Source organism: Pieris rapae, chromosome 2, assembly GCF_905147795.1.
Source record: "Pieris rapae chromosome 2, ilPieRapa1.1, whole genome shotgun sequence".
In the NCBI taxonomy this organism is placed as follows: domain Eukaryota; kingdom Metazoa; phylum Arthropoda; class Insecta; order Lepidoptera; family Pieridae; genus Pieris; species Pieris rapae.
This window is the reverse complement of record NC_059510.1, coordinates 9,931,891-9,951,979: the sequence shown is the minus strand read 5'-3', so window position 1 is coordinate 9,951,979 and position 20,089 is coordinate 9,931,891. Positions and strand designations below refer to the sequence as shown.

General features: G+C 31.7%; 4 protein-coding genes across 10 annotated transcripts in view; 1 reads left to right on the top strand and 3 right to left on the bottom strand.

The window, feature by feature from the left end:
- LOC111000670 overlaps positions 1-3,631 on the bottom strand; it is a 66,154-nt gene extending 62,523 nt beyond the window's left edge. For 3 of the 5 annotated variants that reach the window (XM_022270206.2, XM_022270209.2, XM_022270207.2), the window contains exon 1: positions 3,448-3,630. The gene's annotated coding sequence lies outside the window, so the exon portion shown is untranslated. Of the gene's footprint in view, positions 1-3,447 lie in introns of all 5 variants that reach the window. The other 2 variants (XM_022270208.2, XM_045631599.1) reach the window with 1 other exon arrangement.
- A 689-nt stretch (positions 3,632-4,320) lies between these two features.
- Positions 4,321-8,259, bottom strand: LOC111000683 (casein kinase II subunit beta). 2 transcript variants are annotated; one of them, XR_006751034.1, is made up of 8 exons: positions 8,143-8,259; positions 7,900-7,975; positions 7,715-7,817; positions 7,387-7,486; positions 6,709-6,800; positions 6,366-6,555; positions 5,712-6,028; positions 4,321-5,672 (listed from the first exon to the last, which is right to left on the bottom strand). XR_006751034.1 is itself a non-coding variant. In XM_022270231.2 (7 exons), exons 2-7 carry the CDS (start codon positions 7,969-7,971, stop codon positions 5,923-5,925), a joined length of 663 nt encoding a protein of 220 aa, XP_022125923.1. In that variant the 5' UTR covers positions 7,972-7,975; positions 8,143-8,259; the 3' UTR covers positions 4,321-5,922. The 2 variants fall into 2 exon arrangements, 1 of the variants encoding a protein (XP_022125923.1); XM_022270231.2 differs by having other exon boundaries at positions 4,321-6,028.
- Positions 8,260-9,190: 931 nt separating this feature from the next.
- LOC111000688 (xaa-Pro aminopeptidase 3) lies at positions 9,191-13,606 on the bottom strand. Its single transcript, XM_022270239.2, has 10 exons — positions 13,421-13,606; positions 13,089-13,339; positions 12,609-12,758; positions 12,330-12,466; positions 11,900-12,138; positions 11,445-11,615; positions 11,116-11,222; positions 10,572-10,709; positions 9,816-9,936; positions 9,191-9,425 (listed from the first exon to the last, which is right to left on the bottom strand). The coding sequence occupies exons 1-10, from the start codon at positions 13,464-13,466 to the stop codon at positions 9,256-9,258; spliced, it is 1,530 nt and encodes a 509-aa protein (XP_022125931.2). The 5' UTR covers positions 13,467-13,606; the 3' UTR covers positions 9,191-9,255.
- A 948-nt stretch (positions 13,607-14,554) lies between these two features.
- On the top strand, positions 14,555-19,769 carry LOC111000668 (casein kinase II subunit beta-like). Of its 2 annotated transcripts, none has more exons than XM_022270202.2 (8): positions 14,555-14,658; positions 14,889-14,964; positions 15,050-15,152; positions 15,399-15,498; positions 15,693-15,784; positions 16,463-16,652; positions 17,257-17,351; positions 19,625-19,768. In XM_022270202.2, the coding sequence occupies exons 2-8, from the start codon at positions 14,893-14,895 to the stop codon at positions 19,654-19,656; spliced, it is 684 nt and encodes a 227-aa protein (XP_022125894.1). In that variant the 5' UTR covers positions 14,555-14,658; positions 14,889-14,892; the 3' UTR covers positions 19,657-19,768. The 2 variants fall into 2 exon arrangements, with proteins under 2 accessions (XP_022125894.1, XP_022125893.1); XM_022270201.2 differs by having other exon boundaries at positions 14,564-14,764; positions 19,625-19,769.
- Positions 19,770-20,089: the final 320 nt, after the last annotated feature.

Here is a 20,089-nt window from a genome sequence, read left to right as displayed (position 1 = left end):
TTCACGCAGTGATATAAAAAAACGCTCATACTTTAAAATTACATCATGTGCGAATAATACCACGAAAGTACTTCAGAGGCGGAACGCATTCCACTGCCTGAGAACGCCATGTTGTTAGGGTGTACTTAGAAATTGTGAATGGGCAAGGCAGCCATTGTGAATGCCGTACGTCATGTTTTCTGTCATACATTAATATGTAGTTAATAGTAATATTTTTTAAAAACTCGTACCTATAAAAATAAAATAATTTTGACTGACTTCTAAATATGTAGTTAATTAGATAGTAATATTTTTTTAAAACACGTTTAAAAATAAAGTAATTTTGACTGACTTCTATGCTATCTTCATGCTATGGGCAGGATTAGATTTGGGACAGTTGTCAAAATAAAATTAAACTTTTATTCATTATATGTACCTTTGTAATTTTTTAACTTAGCTTTGTTTATCTGTAAGCTTTTTAGCGTTCGGAAGTCGTTAAATCTAAGGTTTACTGGAGGCTTTTAACATAAAGTTACTGAACGTAATACCCTCATCTAATCATAAATCTTAATTGCCGCTACTTAAAATATAAATTATCAAATTCCTCAGCTTGAGGAAACCTTAAACCTTTCATGTTTTAGTTTAAATACTGGATTTTTATATTGTTATTTAAAATAATAAATAATAAAAGAAAAATTTAATTTATTTGACTCAAAACAAATATTACATTCTCCATATTACAATATTCAGTTTGGTTAACCTTATACATAATATACATCTATGAGCACTAACACTAGCCTGTACCTTAAACGCTAGTTTGTCATTAAGAAATTTTAAAGTTAATTTTGTTTTGAGTTTGTTTTGAGTATTATGCTTACTCTTCGAAATGAAAAAGTGCAAAAGGAAATCTTTTAGTTCAGTAATGAATTAGGTAAAAGGCTTAGGAAATCTAAACATGGAAAAATATAATAAAGAGGAAACTAGAAGCGATGAAATCGCTTACCACGCTTGAAAGTCTGATCGTAAATTTTAATGACCGCTGACATTCATTTTAAATTCCTTAGGACTATTTATTGCTTAGATTTTCTTCTTAAACTTTTTCTGTTTACTTTATATTATTTTTTTACTTAAGAAACTTAACACATAACACTTGAAATTTTGATTTTTTTATTAATATACGTGACTTTGCTTCGAATAGAGGCAGAAATTTTCTCTCGTCATTTCTTCTATGATATTATGCTCTCTCGTTTCGTTAAAATAGTGGAAAGTACTTCATGAATGTATTAGGACATTTTAGGCTCTTTTTGTTAGCAAGAGAGGATTCGGAAACAGTTGAAGAACGTTTTAATAATGATGACAGGCCCAGAACAGTATTTTTGTTAATAAAACTTCAAAATAAAAAGCGTATCGTATCGTATTTATTTATTATTTCTAAATTCGCATCCGCAGTGATAAAACAATGTAACAATTGTTAAACACCGAAAATCACGATTATCTATGTAATTAATCGTCTATATTCTGTTATTCGTCTGGGAAGTAGTTCTAGTCTAAAAACAACGTAAACAATTGGATAATAAATATTATTGTTCATCAACATGTTGGATTTCATTAAAAATATTAAATCTAATAGGAAATTTGAGGCGAATACAATTCTACAATTTCCTGACTTAAAAAATTCTGCCAATGTGTTATTAAACCGTAAACACACAACCCTGCCGGCAATCGTTTCATTCATGAAAGATTCAGAGTACTTAACGCAAACTTTGACTATTTTTAATTCCCAATTAGGTCTTATTGTAAGCGCTAAGGATGACTTCGATCTATCAAAAATGTATAACATTTGATATATAGGAATCTCTTCTGTTTCTTCCTCTTAAAATTCCAACAAATCAAGTTAGTTTGATCACTTAGTCCGCTGGCTCAGTGACCCAAATAATGTCTTGGCTTCCAAATCGAGATACTAACAAAACTCCTTTACCACCCCCCAATTTCTGGCTTTCAGCTGCAGCAGGACCTTCTGCCGATCCAACAGTACCTAGGCCGGCTCAGATAAGCTTCCTTTACCGCCCATGCGCTCAATGGTTCCAAACGAGCATTATATTCGCCTATAATGTTGGGCTCTAATAACTTCGTCTGATCACTATTACTAATTTGTTTACCACCGGATGAAGCTCAATACCATTGAGTATGTGAACGGTCTTGTATAAAGCTAAGTTACACAATATTCAAACATTGGGTAATCGGAACCGAGAAAGGCTACAATAACCTCACAACGTCATGCCTTTAATGTGTACTTGCTTTATCATATTAATTAACTTATTTTGACTGAGTCTATAAATTCAGACTGATTGGTTTGCTTCAACGTGCGATTCTTATTCCTGTGGTCGTCGGTTCGAAGCCCGGCTGTGCACCTATGGATTAACTTCTATTCGCGCTAAACATTTGTTGGAACGCCGATGGAAAACATCGTAGGGAAACCGGCTTGTTTTAGACCCAAAAAAGTCGACGTCAGTGTGGCACAGGTGGCTGATTATTTGCCTATTAACGAATGATCATGAAATAGATACAGAAATCTAAGGCCCACACCTAAATAGGTGGCAGAGCCACTGTTTTATTTAATTTTAAGTATTATTTATTTTTAATTTCAGATTTTTTTATGAATTTAATTGTTTGAAGCAATTGTATTTTAGATTTTTCGTTGGTCTAAACTCAAACTACCAATAAAATGCAAAGTTTGACATTGCAAGTATTGACATTTGTTTAAAAAACAGATGAATACGTCTGATACGTCACTAGAATTTTGATAGAATCTACACCATTATATCTTACGTTCATGTTATAATCAAAGTTATTTCAGTCATACCGTGATAGACGTAATTGAGGAAAACATAATGTAATATGAAAATGAGCTAATCGTAGCTTATTATCAAATTATAAAGAAATAATTACATCGTCTGTACGAAAATATATAAAATTATTCATAATTATTATTTGTTAATGATTTTTAGCATAATAATCGCAACAGGGCTACATTTTCTTCTCTATCCGCTGACTTTGTATTTAATCTTAGATTGACTTTATTGATTTACGCCTTTAGATACAAATAAAAATTATTAATATTTAACTGATAATTATTAAAGAGAATAACGAATTATTGTATTAAATATATGCTCTTAAATTATTTCTTCATATCGATTTGCAGAAATAGTATTCAGATTTCTATTAGTTAAAGCAAAATTATGTTACATTTTCCGGAGTTCCTTTCTATTCTCTAAACATACGCAGTTATGTACTTTGTAAGCGACTGCAACAATCTTACGACTGAATCATTTATTCTAACAGGAATTTAATTGCGCGCCGATGCATAGCAAACCATTCTCATATTTACTAAACCTTCACTAAGAACCTTCGAATACATAAGTCATAGACAAATCAATAATTTATAATAAACTTATTGATAACACAAACCTTATAGTTCGATGTTGAAAATCATCCGATCTCGTTCGGATTCATAAAAATACAAAATAAACAATCACAGAACTATTATGAAACACTATAACGGCACGTTGACGGTGAGGTCGCGATTATGGCGCAGAGCGACATGCGTACGCGCTGATGAATCGACACAAACTGACGTTGGCGCGAGAATATGGAGTGAATGTAGTGACCTTCTCGCCTACACTAAAATCTCTTTTCCTTGTACTTCCATATCGGCTTCAAAATTAAAAAAGCTTGCCAGGATCTGGCCTCGGAATCTGTAGATAATTATCACTGCTCTTTAAAAATCAAATGCGAACAATGCATCGTAAGAATAGCTTGCAAAGATTAAATCGCTGCGAATCTTTAAACTATTCCACGGCATTTATTTTTAAATTTATAGATAAATACAGGTAAAAATAATCATTTTTACAATAATAGTTCTTATTAGATACGCCAATAAAGTTTTCTGTCGGGAATACACAAGTTTCTCTTCAAGTAAAAATAATATTATTTTGGAAGATTGGTTACCGCCTTGGTCTCTTGTGTAAATAAAATAAGGCGATAAATTTCATCATCATTATTTTATACATATATATATTGGAATCAAGCTACGTAATATATGTATAATACATATTATCAAATAATATTATAACTGATGCTGTTCTGTAAGTCGATTGTTAAACAAATGTTTGCGTGTTAGCCTACGAACAGAAGAACACTGCGAACAGTCGGAAAACTATAATTACAATATGAGTTTTCGCCAAGTAAGCGAGTTTAGAAATTTTACAAGTTATAATTTATTTATTCAATTCATAGCCTTTTTTAAACTGAAGTGATGGGATTGAACGCAAAAAAATACGATTTATCATTACATTTTATTTGCAATATTAAGTAACCAAGTAAAATACAAAACAAAATAATTATAGAACCGTATGCGATCATAGGAAACTAAAATGAATTTAAATACATGTTGGTATTATAACATAATACAAGACTATTCCCGCGAAGACACTGTTGAATTAGACTCAAATTTTGACATTGATTAATGACATTTTCAGCTCTCTCCATATAATAGAATAAGCAAAACGGAACGTTGTAACCAGTTTAATTTTATTTGTTTTCTATTACTCCTAATACATTAAATACATTGGTCATTAACGATGAGCTATAGCAATACATTAGAAAATATATCAAAATGGTTAGTTTTAATTGGCACTGATTTCTATTTACAGTAACATTGTGCTCCTTGTGCGAGTAGCAGGATGTTTTATTTGGTGTCGTTATGAGTAAAAGATTTAATTCAAATTTGTCTTAATTTAACATTTTAGTCGAAACAAAAACCAAACAAAATAATTAAAGGAGTGCCTAAACTCGTATTCTAACTCTTGAATTCTATACGACATTAAAAATACTCAAGGATTAAGAATACAAGTACAAGCCAAAATGCGGTTTAAAATGATAACGAAATAATTATACAGATGAAAGATCACGTTCCCTGCTGTTATAATTCGCAATTATTCTACTTTTTGTATCTATGGAAATTTTCTGTCACTATAATAAACCTGGCAGATAAATAGTCTTATTTTAAAACAGAATTAACGTTCTATACTTAATTTGATGATTGGCGCCATTACAAGGTGAAATATCGAATCGAAACTCAAATAATATTCAAACACCACAATTTAAAAATTAATTACTTAACTTACTTATGAGAAATCCCTATTTATCCCTTCGGCTACGCCCATAGATTTCTTTGACAGCGAGTCACATGACAGATGACACATTAAATAAGTGACATTTACTAATCTTCTGTTAAAATTGTTAATAAGTTGGTAAATTACCAAGCAATTCTTATTGAGCAAAGTATTAATTTATTAATAATTTGTATTTGTTTTTTTTTACAAAATAAGATCCCTTGAATAAAGTAATACTAGTAAATCTGGTATAACGTCACTTATTTAGTTCCTGACACCTTGAGCATTGAAATAATCACTAACTAACTAACTATAGCAGTTCATAGTGAATGTTGGTACACCTGTATACATTTGTGTGCAACCATAGAGTTTAGTGGTGAAACAAAGATTTTTGTCAATTTTTCTTTCACATGTAAGATCAATGTTTGTAAATTTAAGGATTCAGTGATTATCCTGACTACATAAATAAAATAAATACAATTTTGATTATGACAAATGTTCATATCAGTATTTTGACTGCTTTCATCACCATTTTGACTGCTTTCATTACCATTTTACCTATGTTTCTTTATGTTTGTCTATTTTTGTCTATGTTGCTTTCAAGTTTATACTAAGGTTATTATGAACTTTTTAAAATTTGTTCAGAAAAATGAATTAAGGCCATATTCCTACATTTAACGCTCAAGACAAGTGCCAGTAACCAATGGTCATCCGTTATTTATAGCAACTGCTAGTGTCGCGTAGGTGGGGGTCGTGGCCTGGGTCGCTCCTATCGTTTTCCATTGTTGTATGCCAGAGTTCGAAGTGATTTGTGTCCGGCAGCAGCTCTCGTCTGAATTTGGTAGGCCAATGGGTGGATTTTAAACCCATATAGTCTGAAAATTGTTTATTATATAGTTTTTACCTAAAACATAAGAACATTTATGATCAAAGTGTCCCTGATGAATGTTATCTTCCTGTTATTACCTGCCATATTACAAAAAGTATTTTTTTTTGTTTATGTTTCTATCAATGTATAAATTTGTCAGGTTTTTGTTTTTGTTTAAATTAATTACATAAAGGGGAAGACTCTACTGCTCAGTAAAAGAATCAGTGATTCAGATACATATCAAAATATTTAAAAATATATATGAACTGTATGCATCCCCTTAGCTTTGGCTAATACTATTTCGAACACTGACAAGCACCCATGAATACAAAGATATACTATACCTAGGCACAAACTCTGAACTGGGGCATTGTGGGCGATATTCTGGATGAACCATGAACACCATGTGTGGGAAACCAGTTCCAAAGTAAGCTCCATCTGTGCGGTGGTGACGTGAGGACTTAGGAGTATACACATCCATACAACGAGGGCAATACAGCTTTACCATTGCTGCACCTGGGACATCTGACAATCCTGAAAGAGACAACTTGTAAATACAATTTTTATAAAAATTATATCCAATCAAAATAACAAATTGAACATATATTTTTTGTTGAACTTTAAGAATTTATGTACTTAACAAATTTTTTAGCACTCGCTCATTTCAATTTTTACAAATATGCTTACCAATGGGCAGCATTGGTTGGCATTCACAATAAACACGTGGGCAGCTACCAAATTCTCCAGCTTGAAATTTTTCCAACATTTGGCTTACACCTCTGAAAGAACATATATTTATATAAAATTGAAATATGACAACTTATACTGTGCAAGCAATGTGTTTGTCTTCTAAGGAAATATGTGTTGTATATTGCAAGTAATAGTATGTTTCAATACAAGTGCCGAAAGCCTGTGAGGGTTGACAGTCGGAACAAGTTGCAATGACGGTTCCGCATGTATACTGAACAACTATTTTTAATACAGTTGCGAAAAAATTAAGGAATTAAATAGAACTATTTTTTTTTTCTCTCTTTTCATTAAATCTGATATTGAAACAAATTAGTAGCTTCTTTTTAAAATATTTGCCTAAATCATAAAAACTTGTATGATTTTTTTTTTAGTAAAACGTTTGTGGTTGGTATTTTCTTTTTAATAGACATTGTTTTGACAGTTGCAATATGCCACTTTTTTCACTTTTTCACCACATAACACACTAGTGCGGGAAAGGTAAAGAAAAAGCACGAGTGTGTAATAGCCCTCTTTCCGAACGCTATACGTCCCTGCAATATGCCACTTTTTGAGCAGTTGTATTAAAAAATATATTGTATACTTTTAGCAGATATAACACAACCTGATAGTTGATACCTGTTAGTTAAAATGTAACGGGCATGAATCAGACCATAAAGCATTTCTGCAGCCTGTTCCACCAAATCTGATTGATTTTGATTTTCTTCTAAGTCATCATCTGAAAAAGAAGTGTTTAGTATGACTTAATTCAAATAATATGAACCAACATATTAAAGAATCCAGTGTTTAATACACTCACAAATAGTTTTAATGGATAACCTTATTTATTAATGCAAGTTATATCAGTAGATAGTAAGTAAGAAAAATAAGTATTCTGAGAAAGGTAACAATGAAATGTTTAATTTTTGTTCTAATTAAATAAGAAGACAAAATGTATATAATATACCTGGTTCTAAGTCCAATATCATATCCAAGGCCTGCCTGAAATGTGGAACATGTTCATTGAGACCTGTTAAATTGAACTTATCACTTATATAGTCTTCATCCACCTAAAAAAAAGAATAATTAATAATTTGGTGCACTAACACGACAAAAAAATAATACAAGCATGGACATGATTTAAAATTTAACCTCGCAGAAGTATTCATTTCCTCTGAGCCCGCAGAACCAACTTATCCATGATACCTCCTCCGAGCTGCTCATTTTTCTGAGAAGCAATTAATAAAATTAATACTCTTGACGTAACCCAAAATTTAGGATACAACGCCTAGCAATCACAGTCCATCATCCAAAGAACTGATCCATGTTTAGTTAATGGTGAGACTAATGATCTTCCTGACTTTGGTTAATTTAACTGCGTGTCTTAATTTTTACCTTTGATTCCTTTAAAATATTTAAATTTAAAGAAACATTTAGAAGAAGATTGTCGACTCTAATTTCCAAGTCCCAACTCTCAACTCTCAAGATAATGATAATAATATAGTACTCATAGGTCTAGACAACTAAAACTACATTTAATTATACGCCCTCTTGAATATACCCCCTGAACTAAAATTAAAACAAAATATATATACATAAAAATTCAGAGTGAATTTATAAGAGGAATATTGATGATTACAGACAATTGAGAGGGACCGTAAACCGCTGCTGCAACTACTTTTCCAAATGTTTGGAAATTAAAAAATTAAGTTGTGCCTGCTTCTACTACAAGATGGACGTAATTGATTGCATTAGCTACGTTGTTCGGTTGAATTCGACATTCGTTATTATTTTTTTTATTATTAATAAATTGTAAAGAAGCGTGCGTTTAATAAACTCCCCACTATTTAAATGTACCCTCTTAAAATCGCCTGGACATCTTAATTCCACCTAAATTTCGGGGTAAAGCCTCCACATTGGCATCATTCCGCGAGTGTGGTTGATGTTTTCGCATCCCAAAAACCACAAAAAGCAGAAGGGGCGTCTCATTGTAGGAAGTGGAGTGATGATCTAGACGATGAGCTTTAGTTACTTTGTTTTTTTTTAAATGGAATCGCGCTGTTGGCTTAAGAACCATAACAGCTCAGCACGGGCTGTTTTGGCGTGCTTAGCTCAGCCTGAAAGGGGTTACTTGAGGAGGTCGAACACATATATAGCTATGAAGCGTCGCTCACCCACCCCGTTTCATAACGAAGCTTGGGAGACATGAGAAATCAACGACTTAAACAGGTATTTTTAATAGTGGTGCCAAAGTTTACCTATTTCGTTAAATAAATATGTACCTTGCATGAAACAGCAGTGTTGCTAGAAACACGATTATTGTATTTTATTTATTCGCGTCTTTCATTTCTGAAGATCATATTGGTGTTGCATGCATTTCAGTTTTTAAGAAGCAGGTCCTATACACATATTATATTTCACACATACACAATAAAAACAACAATTAAGTCGTATATTTATTTACAAATCTGTCTTTCTTGTAGACAATATCTATTTTTCTTGTATAAATTAAACATTTTGCTTTCCAACTATTGCCTCTATATCATTAACTTCTTTGACACATGTGTCTGTTAGTATTAGTGGATGTCCATCCGTGATGAGCACATCATCTTCTATTCTTATCCCAACACCTCTGAACTCTGGAGGGACGCTCGAGTCATCTGGACTTATGTAGATACCTGGGAGTATAAATTTTATAGTTAGAACAATTAGAAGAAGAAAATTAGATCGATTTTAAAATTATTCTGTCAACAGACCAAAGTGATTGATTTGCTAGGGCTTAATCTCATGATCTGTGTTTATAATCTTAACGTCATCTTTTATAGTAGTAGTTCATATTGTCTATACTGAAATCCGCCAAAGTTGGGTCATCAGTTTAAAGTAATTTTTTTTTTGGCTTTAATTTGTGTCAACTGGGCACAATTTACTTCGCCAGTGTCGTGTAAATGGAGAAGGCACGAAGGAGATTGATCGGTAAAATTTTAGGAGGAGATTGGTTTAATTATGAACCTAAAAAAAAATTGTTGGAATTCAATTGCAAAGAAAGACAGTTTAATGTAATTACTAACCTGGTTCTACAGTCACTATCATATTATTAGTAACAGGAATTCTTCGACGAACAAGAGGTGAATCGTGAACGTCTAGACCAAGGTAATGTGATACATGGTGAGGACATAGGCGGTAGGCACGCTGTAAAAAACAATAACAGCCGCTGTACACACTAGAAATCTTGTGTCTTTCGTGATACCAATTCTTAAAAGACCGACAACGCACTCTGAGCCCTCTGGTATTGAGTGTCAATGGGCGGCGGTATCACTTTACATCAGGTGAGCCTACTACCCGTTTGCCCCCTGTCCTATAAAAAAAAAGATAACGGCTAAAGCATACTCGTGTTTCTGCGGACACTCTCAGCGTGCAAAGCCTCGCTGATTCCACGTCCTGCCCTTTATGACGCTGTAGGGTTTTAGGCACAGTTAGTAAGCCCCACAAAACCGCCCGCCTCAAACCATCTTGCGAGGGCATGCGTAAGGCATTTCTCCTAATTAAAGAAGTATTAGCGTTTCTGCTGAATATTCATAGCCATAAGGTTCGTTTATCTATAATTGAGTTTATTTTTAATATATCTATATATGTTATTATTTTTCTCACTGGATTTTATTTAAACAGTGTTCAACTTGTAAAACTACCAACATTTGTAGAAAATCCGGGAGAAAATTTACTTTCGAATAGAATACATATTAATTTTATCATCATAATCAAATTCCGGCTCGAAGGACCAGTTTCTATTATTATTACTTTATATATATAATATATAGCTGACTAACCCCTATAAGTTCATTGGCGTCAATGTTCTTAGGTAAGATTCCTTCTTGCTGCAAATAAAGACCCAAAAGCCTACACATATGGTCAAATAGCTGGTCCAATGGCGGTCTCTGCTCACCCAATAGCTCTATTAGACGTTTCTAAAATATGAATAGTATTGAAATCCTTACTGAAAATTCTTAAATTTAGGTATTAAGGTAGGTGGTAGCTAGGTATTAAGCATGGCATTACCAACACTGATTTCGAATTTGAAACCTGGCTAAGAATTTATTTTCCAATCAATCCAAAGAATAAAAATATATAATGGGATAACATCTACACAAGTTGTTAACGAAATAGACATAAGAACCTTTTTGTAATAAAAAGGAATCAGAATAATGTCTGGAGAACAATTATTATAGACTTTGTACCTAACAAAGTTACTTACTTATACAAAGATTACTTCAAACATTGTTTCAGTGTGTCATTGAATTGGGTCTACAGCCATTCAGCAGTGTACACTGTATTAACTATGAAATTGATAGAGTTGCATCAAATAATGTTTACCTGTACAGCAAGCACAAGCTCATAAAGTATTTTATGGTGTGCAGAGAATTTCCCTGACACTGGCCATGTTCGAGATATGTCAGAGTTATATAGCCAACGCTGACAGCCTGAAAATTAAATTGATAAATCTGCACATGTTACTAGATTTCATCATTTCATTTTTAAATCATTTTATCATATGATATAATTATTCATCTTTTTACTTTAAAAATATTTTATAACTAAATTTCCAATCAGAATTTAAGCATTATTTGTAAATAACTATGTATATATACTGAATATATTTTATATTTCTATATATTTTTTCCTTATATGCTCTGTGCACTTACCAGCATCAATAAGAAGCATATCCTCCTTTTGCAGCAGTTGGTTGTTAGCTACATAGTGTATGTGAGTAGCCCTAGGCCCCCCTGCTACCACTGGGGGAAATGCCCCGTGTTCTGCACCTGACATTCGACATGTATATTCAAACACTGATGAAACAGCATGCTCTGATATACCTGAAAAAGGTTTGTATAACAACAAGCCATAGGCAAGACTTAAACAGTAACTTTCAAAAGAAAAAAAATCTATAATTTCATTTTTATACTATTATTATGTAGTTAAATATAATTAAACAAACAAGACTTATCAAAGAAACTGACAAGGCGTACTAATAAACCTATTTCGTAAGCAAAAAATACTACATCTTGAGCCCTATTTTATTTCTATAAAATGTAAGGAAAAGAATAACATTTGTCAAAACTAAATTAAACAAACCATAATAATTAAATAACTCACCCACCAGGTTTCGTGCAAGCCATAGCCATATTAACCGATTGGGAACCAATGTAACATGTTTCCTTCATCAATTCAACTTCTGCTGGTGACTTCACAACCCTCATTTGGTGAAGAAATTTCTGCGGGTCTTCCAATGAGGCATGGCCTTGCTTTAGAGAGCTTCTGACTACATCATGGATATCAGGATTAGCTGGGCTCTCATTGTGGTACCAGAGAACTACAGGTTTTAATGATGATATAGTTCTGAAACAGGAATTTACAAATTTCCAGTAGTAGCTTAATATAAATATACAGATCTGAAGATGAAAGTTATTACATTTCTAGATTTTAACATATATTAGTCACTAAATATCTAATGTTTGGTATACAGGATAATCATTAAAAAAATCCTTAATAAGTTAAGAAATGAAATGAATAACTGAACTATTTTTAACCTGTGCATAAAATTATTGAAGTTTTCAACAGGCTGTGCTTCATCAACAGAGTATAATGTTGTTGCTGCTGAGCATCCTGTGCGAGGACCTTCCCAAAGTTCAGCATGGCTGTCTTTTTCATGTACAAATAAAATTGTCTAGAGAATAATAAAATAAAGTATATTAAAATTTTATTTATTTTCATGACACATATGTATACAATATTATTTTTTTTTTTTTGTAAACATTATTTTGTCTAACTGACAACAGTCTGATAAAGGCAAATAAATAAATTCAAACCTTATAAGTATCTCTATCTGCTGGTTTTATCATAAAAAGAATTGCAGAGGGCTCCAAACATCCAGTAAGGTAGAAAAAATCTGAATTTTGTCTGAACACATATGGTATTTTATCTGACATATACTGTTTCCTAGCTGCTGGTATAACTATCTGAAAATAATAAAGACTTTAGCATTACATTACATACTAATCATTTCATATCAATTAGCATTATTATTTTGTTATATGTGAGTAGTTTACATGGAGTACAATAAGAATATCCTCTATTATTTAAGCTAAAGCAACCTGTTGACCCAGAAACCATATATTGGCCACTCCCTATTAGGTAGATAAATTATAAAGTTGTTTCTTGAAGGTGTTATTCACTATTACAAAAACAAATTCATTAGTTTTAATCCCTAGGGCGAAGTACTGCAAAAAATGCTATTTAACAAAGCAATATAGTCTTAACAGCTTTGTTAATTCAAAAAAGATACACACAACATGAGTTTTATGTAGATTTTCTGCTTCAGCCAACTTGCTGACTAAAGTTTCTCTTCTTTCCTTGTATTCTAACTGTGTGACCCCGCACGTTAGGTTGCCGTGTGATATTAAATGAGGGTGTGTATGACAAGTTGGTTGTCCGAATATACCCTTGGGTATACTAAACTGCTGTATTCTTTCTGGATCTGGTGGATGTCTAAAGCTTGATAAGCGTCGAGGCTTCCACCTTGATATACTTTTTACCGAGACTGAAAGAGAAATAATAAGTAGAAACATTACACTTCAAACAAAAAGAATATACGTATCATGATAATCCATATCCAACGTACACTGATCTATTACTGATCGCAAACTAAATAGATTTAAACGATTCATTTTCAATATATTATGCTTTTATTTATTTAATTGTATTTTTGTATTTAGTTTTACATTGATCATTGATGTATTCTATTCGGCATATGCACACTGCACAGAATATATCACTTATCATAAAACTAATAACTATGCGATAGTTTTCGTATTTGATTGGATTTCTAAAGTAAAATAATAGTCAGCTGTCAAACATAAATAAGAACTTACTCTTGAACACTACATTGATTTATAGTCGATGGTACACGTAACTCTGTGGGTCTTCTTAACTATGTATTATACTATATATAATAAATCGGAATTACAGCAATTTCACCTTTTATATCGACGGAAAGAGGGCATATGGGTATTGATTTTAACGTTTTCTTATAAGTAATTCTTATAAACGAGTAGAGTAAAAATCTTGTAAGTCTAGGCCGAGTCTGAATATTCGAAATCATTTTCAACGGTCTGTCTAAGGGGTAATTAAAGATTCCTTAGAGGGATCGATTTGGCGAGATGTCTCCAAGAATCGGTAGTATATTAATTCCAAGAAACCCAAAAACAAGATAACAAAATAAAAAAAATCTATAGGGAAATTGTTGTTCTTCAAGTTCAGTCCATTATTTATATAAGTTTTATAAAAAAACATATACGAAATCCTCACCTAAATCACGGGCTATATGGCACCAAGCTATCAATGAGCATCTGCAGAATAAAGTTAACCGGAACAACGGAATGCGTTGGATTGAGGATTTAAAACATTATAACATAGTCCTTTCTGGGAATATCTATTAATTAATTTACCTAATTTTAATTTAATGATTCTAACCTTAGCTTAAAAGATTTATTAATAAGAAAAGGTTTTTTTATTATTATACCTTTTAATCTTTTCCTATTTGTAATTTTGTACATACTATATAAGTAATAATACGGCTCCACGCTGATGCCACTGTATATATCATGCCATATATTTTTTTAAGATCTTGTGCGGGATACATAGATTTTAATGTTAAAACAATTTCCAATGTTTCTATTTAACTGGGGATAATTTTTAAAAGTACTGTTAACAGACTGACATTGACGTAAAACTCTAGTCTATGAAATATTGCCAATACCATAGACAGGTCAACACTCAACACGCATCAAATTGAATTTTCTCCCTCATCCCGAGGCAGAATTTCCTCCCGTCAAGCGTGGCTAATCAAGGTACCAAAAGGTAAAGTTTCTTGTGAATTTAGTACGATATATCTCGAAATTTTGGCGAAATATTATGTTTGAATATCGTAAATGATATTTGTAGCGTCAAAAAAATCGAATCTTAGGTAAAAAATGAAGTTAATTTTACCAAAACATAAAAACGCTTTAGATTATGTGCCGTGTTTGCTAGGCGTTGTATTCTTAATTTTGGGTTACGTCAAGATTACTAATCTTGATAATTGTTTTTAGAAAAATGAGCAGTTCAGAGGAGGTATCATGGATAAGTTGGTTCTGCGGCCTCAGAGGAAACGAATATTACTGCGAGGTAATATTTTAGGACGATCACCATATTTGTGTTCTATAAGTTAAATACTATACAACTAATTAATTAACTAATTTTTTTTATTTAGGTGGACGAAGACTACATAAGTGATAAGTTCAATTTAACAGGACTTAATGAACAAGTTCCACATTACAGGCAGGCTTTAGATATGATATTGGACCTAGAACCAGGTATATTAAATTCCATTTTTTTCTTTAATTTCAACAATTCTTAAACCTTTTTTACATCCTACCAATTCTAAATGGTTGTAATTGTTTTATGTTTATATAATTACATAGGTATAAAAAAGAGACTTGTTTATTTAGAATGTTCTTTAAAATAGAATGTACTAAAAAGTTTTTTAATTGAATACATGGATTCTTCCAATATGTCATATCAACTATTTGACTAAAGCCTTGCTAAACATGCCTTTTCAGATGATGACTTGGAAGAAAATCCAAATCAATCAGATTTGGTGGAACAGGCTGCAGAAATGCTATATGGCTTGATTCATGCACGTTATCTTTTAACTAATAGGTAAGAAAACTAAGGTTGTATTATACCTGCTAATAGTATATAAACTTTAATTACATTATGCAACATACATTTTCTATCATAGACATTGATAATCTATTACTTCTCTAACTAATTATAAATTGTATAATGGTAAATATCTATAAATGGGTTTCAATAATGTATCATTTGTTTATAATATTTTTATATTCTTTCAGAGGTATCGGCCAAATGTTGGAAAAATTTCAAACTGGTGACTTTGGAAACTGCCCACGTGTTTATTGTGAATGCCAACCCATGTTGCCTATTGGTAAGTTTATTCAAAATTGTATACATATATGTATATCTTATTAATTCATGTAATTTACTGTTCACTTACAAACTTAAAAACACATTGCACTTCATTTACTGCCAGTTCTTAATTGAAGTCCATTAAACAAATGTGACGAGCAGGCAATAAACTATCCGTCACTGCTTCAAATCACCAAATATTTATTAACATTATAAAATACAAATAAAAACCAGAAAATAAATCTTTATTCAATTACCTAGGGTTCCATCAAGTATTACACAAGCACTATTGGTTTGGGAGGTTTGGCCTGTTTGGAATTTCTTATTTGGCACTACATCAACAGTAATTATTTACTTTTTTACAAATATTACCCAAACATATTGTGATGTGTATGCTTGGAAACAAAATGCATATTTGAGTATTCTTAAAAAAAATGTTTATATGCTATTAATTTTGAGAGGTTTGCTTATTTATTTATTTAACAATAAGTAACAGCTTATACTTGTGCATATTATAAGATAAAACACTAAGACAGAAAGCTACAACAGATTACATAGATAAACAATATGTGTTTATAAAACAGAAACAGAGCTTACTTTACGAGGGGAAAAATATGTTGTCACACAGCATATAATGGTACAAATATTAATTTGATATTATTTTATAAGATTTATATTTACCAGTGATTTCTTTCAGGACTCTCAGATGTCCCTGGTGAAGCAATGGTTAAGCTTTACTGCCCCCGTTGTATGGATGTATACACTCCAAAATCTTCCCGTCACCACCATACGGACGGTGCTTATTTTGGAACTGGTTTTCCACACATGGTGTTCATGGTACACCCTGAATACCGCCCACGATGTCCCACGTCGGAGTTTGTACCCAGGTTAGTGCATGCAAGAGTTTTCTGGGTGCTTATAGAGTATGGTTTAGATTTAAAACCAGAATTATTAACTCCTAAGTGACGGTTCTGAAGCTTCCTGCTCTGCTCTGCTGTGTGGTATAATATGGTTCTGTGACTGTCTCACTAATTGTTTTGTCAAAGCAGCCAAGGAGATCAGCTTTCTTCCCCTTTTAACATACAATTTTATTTTCAAGAAGTATGTTACATATCTATGTAATGATTATGTGAATGTTCAAATCAATATATTAAGGGCCTGTTTCACAATGTATGGATAAAGTGCCAAATAACTATGCAACACATAAATTATTCGAAAGATAAAAGTGCCGAATAAGATTCTTGGCATTTCATGACAAATAGCTATCTGACAGTCGTGAAACGCAAAAATACTGTTAATGCTACAAATAAGTAGCAGTAGTAAAATAGCTTATTTGGAACTTATCCGGACATTGTGAAACAGACCCTAAGACTCACAGAGACAGAGATTAATCTCAGTAAATAAATTTAGAAAATCATTTTTAAGATAAGTTATGATTATGATATATTGTACATTGGTAGGCGTAGGCTATATATAAACAATAATTTGCAGACTATATGGGTTCAAGATCCACCCGGGTGCCTATGAGATTCAGACTCAAGCAGCTGCGGGACACAAATCACTTCGAGCTATGGCATACAACAATGGTAAACGCTAGGAGCGACCCAGGCCACGACCCCCGCCTACGCGACACTAGCAGTTGCTATAAATAACGGATGACCATTGGTTACTGTCATTTATCTTGAGCGTTAACCAAAATACAGGAATGTGCAGACTTAATGATGTAAATTTGAAATCTGACAGCTGTCGATTATGAGTTGACCTGCCAACTAAACCACTTTGGAGGTGTTAAATCAACCATAAGCAAAAAATGGTGAAGTGAAAGTCAAAATATTTGGTGTACAGTTGCCATTTATTCATACATATCTTAAAATGACAATACCACAAATATCTTCTGAAATGTGGGAAAGCAGACTGAAAAATTATTAAAATTAGACACTATTTCTCAAATAAAGTTGCTTTGTTGTCTATTATAGTGTACATGTATCAGTAATTGCCTCCTCTATACAGAACATACATAGAGTTTTGAAGTATTAAATAGATCTTTGCTTTTTTTATGTCTATTATCTTAGAAAATACAAATTTGTCATACCTAAAAACTAATGTCAAATGTTAGTTTCTTCAACGCTCAAGATTTGTGTCGTAAATTTAAGTAAGTGACGTTATGCCTAGTATTTGTTCTTTCTACAGTATAAAATAAAAAAAATAATAAAAAGTCCTCTTTGAAAGAAAAAATATTAACTAAGGCACAATAAGAGTACCCACCAATATACCTTTAATGCAAATCCTTGGTAAATGTCACTTATACCTCTTTGTGTCATCTGTCATGTGACTCGCTGTTAAAGAAATCTATGGGCGTAGCCGAAGGGATAAATAGAGATTTCACAAGTAGGATAAGAAATGATTTTTTAACCTATGGTGTTTGTTTAATGTAATTCTTGATTCGATTTTTGAACTTCGATAAGTTTGAATGATCTGTCAAATAGATTAATAAGACCGCGTTTTCGTATAAAACGAACAAATTGATTAATGAAAAACCGTAACCAAGCTACGCCCAAATTTCTTGTATTGGTTTTCCATGGTTCCAAAAAATTTAGGAGCCAAAGGTGAAATTAACAATAGAACATTTGATTTACTTCTAAAAATGATACTTATCTATTTGCATATGGTAATACGGTGAATTTCCATAGATAATAAAGATGGTACATAATTATTAAAGCGGGGAGCGTGGTCTTACATCTGTATAATTAGACAGTATTTCGTTGTACTCATTGTTATAGCTAAAATCATTTTAAGCCGTATTTAGGCACGCATTTTAAACCATTGATAGCTGAGTATTTTCAAATATGTTTTAGAATGCGAGTTTAGGTACCCCATTAATAATTATGTCATGTGTGCCGTACGGGCATATGGCACTTTAAGTATCAGATTTAGATTATCATTTAGATTTAAGCTAGGTTTTTGTTTTTTTAATTGTTTCTACACTAATATTATTAAAAGATAAATTTTATATTAATCTTTTATTCACAACAGTACCGAATATTGATTTAAAGTTCTGTGTAACAGTAAGTATATTTCTATGTCGTAAAAACTAAATATATACATATTTATTTCAATCAATAGAAAGTTAATGTGATATTTCCCTCGCAGTTAATTTGTATAAGCTATCGACAGGCGAATAATTAATGTTTTTTTAAATATGAAACAACAGTAAAGAACTGTTTAATTTTTACCCTTTATCGACGTTTGCTGAATTTTTATTTATTGCTTATGGTTTTGATACTTTAATGACCGATTTATTTAAAGTAATAAGATTTAAATATTTTATTTTAAATAAAAAGTTCACCTAATCTATAATTTTGAGCGGGCTTGAACTGTCAAATTTTGATGATTAATAGTAATCTGTGTCTTAAGCGGGGATAGCGCTGTACACATTTTATAATACTAGTAGTTAAATTCACCTTAGTTTCTTTTTGGTTACTTGATATGGCAAATAAAAGTATATAATGATAAATCGTGTTTTTATTGCATGTAATCCTATTTGTTTAATATCTCATTATTACATTTAGTTTCTCTCTTAATTCATCTCTACAAGGACATTATCACGTCCAAAAACTAAATAAATTTGTTAGGAACTTAATTAATTTTGTGTGTAGTACGTATTTAGAAAGCTAAATTTTCTAATCAGTTTTGGTCTATGACTAGAATTAGTCCTGGATCAAAGAAAAACTCGAAAACCTTTGTCTGACAAATTTCCTAACTTATAGCGTCAGGAGATGATATAATATCTAACGCGATTACTTCCCTTTTTTACAAAATAATTATGTTTAATGTTAATTGCATTCTTTTGTTTATACAGAGACGAAGACGGCGACAAACCTTCCAAAATAAAATTAATTTTATTTGAAGAGATTTTTTTTATTTCCGGCAGAAAAAAACGGAAGTTATTTATTTATTTATTATGTAAGAATTACTAATGTTTTCAGTATAATAAAATGTTTAATTATTATTTTTTATTTTATTTTTTAAAACAATGTTAGCGATATAAAATGGTTTAAGATGAACAGTTATTATGGAGATTTGTGATTGCCATTAGACAATTTTTATTTTACCAATGATTTTTTTTATTTGAACCACAACATTAGGACAAACAATATGTCAAAATTAACATACAAACAAAAATATAAAAAACGGTGTCGTCCTTAAAACATGTGGACACGACCAGCGAAATCGGGTAGATAAAATTAAAAATACTATAAAGAAATAAACTATTCGAATCAAGAAAATAAATCATCGGTATAGTGTCCTAATTCTACTCTTAGCT

Excerpts from the sequence above, each read along its gene's own strand:
- LOC111000683 (XM_022270231.2), bottom strand. The coding sequence starts at position 7,971 with ATGAGCAGCTCGGAGGAGGTATCATGGATAAGTTGGTTCTGCGGGCTC. Across the intron at positions 7,818-7,899 it reads GAAATGAATACTTCTGCGAG|GTGGATGAAGACTATATAAG; the intron begins GTTAAATTTTAA and ends TCTTTTTTTTAG. Across the intron at positions 7,487-7,714 it reads GATATTGGACTTAGAACCAG|ATGATGACTTAGAAGAAAAT; the intron begins GTATATTATATA and ends CTTCTTTTTCAG.
- LOC111000688 (XM_022270239.2), bottom strand. The coding sequence starts at position 13,466 with ATGAATCGTTTAAATCTATTTAGTTTGCGATCAGTAATAGATCAGT. Across the intron at positions 12,759-13,088 it reads ATCTACATAAAACTCATGTT|ATAGTTATACCAGCAGCTAG; the intron begins GTGTGTATCTTT and ends TATTATTTTCAG. Across the intron at positions 12,139-12,329 it reads TTCAATAATTTTATGCACAG|AACTATATCATCATTAAAAC; the intron begins GTTAAAAATAGT and ends TTCCTGTTTCAG.
- LOC111000668 (XM_022270201.2), top strand. The coding sequence starts at position 14,730 with ATGATATTTGTAGCGTCAAAAAAATCGAATCTTAG. Across the intron at positions 14,965-15,049 it reads GAAACGAATATTACTGCGAG|GTGGACGAAGACTACATAAG; the intron begins GTAATATTTTAG and ends TTTTTTATTTAG. Across the intron at positions 15,499-15,692 it reads CGTTATCTTTTAACTAATAG|AGGTATCGGCCAAATGTTGG; the intron begins GTAAGAAAACTA and ends ATATTCTTTCAG.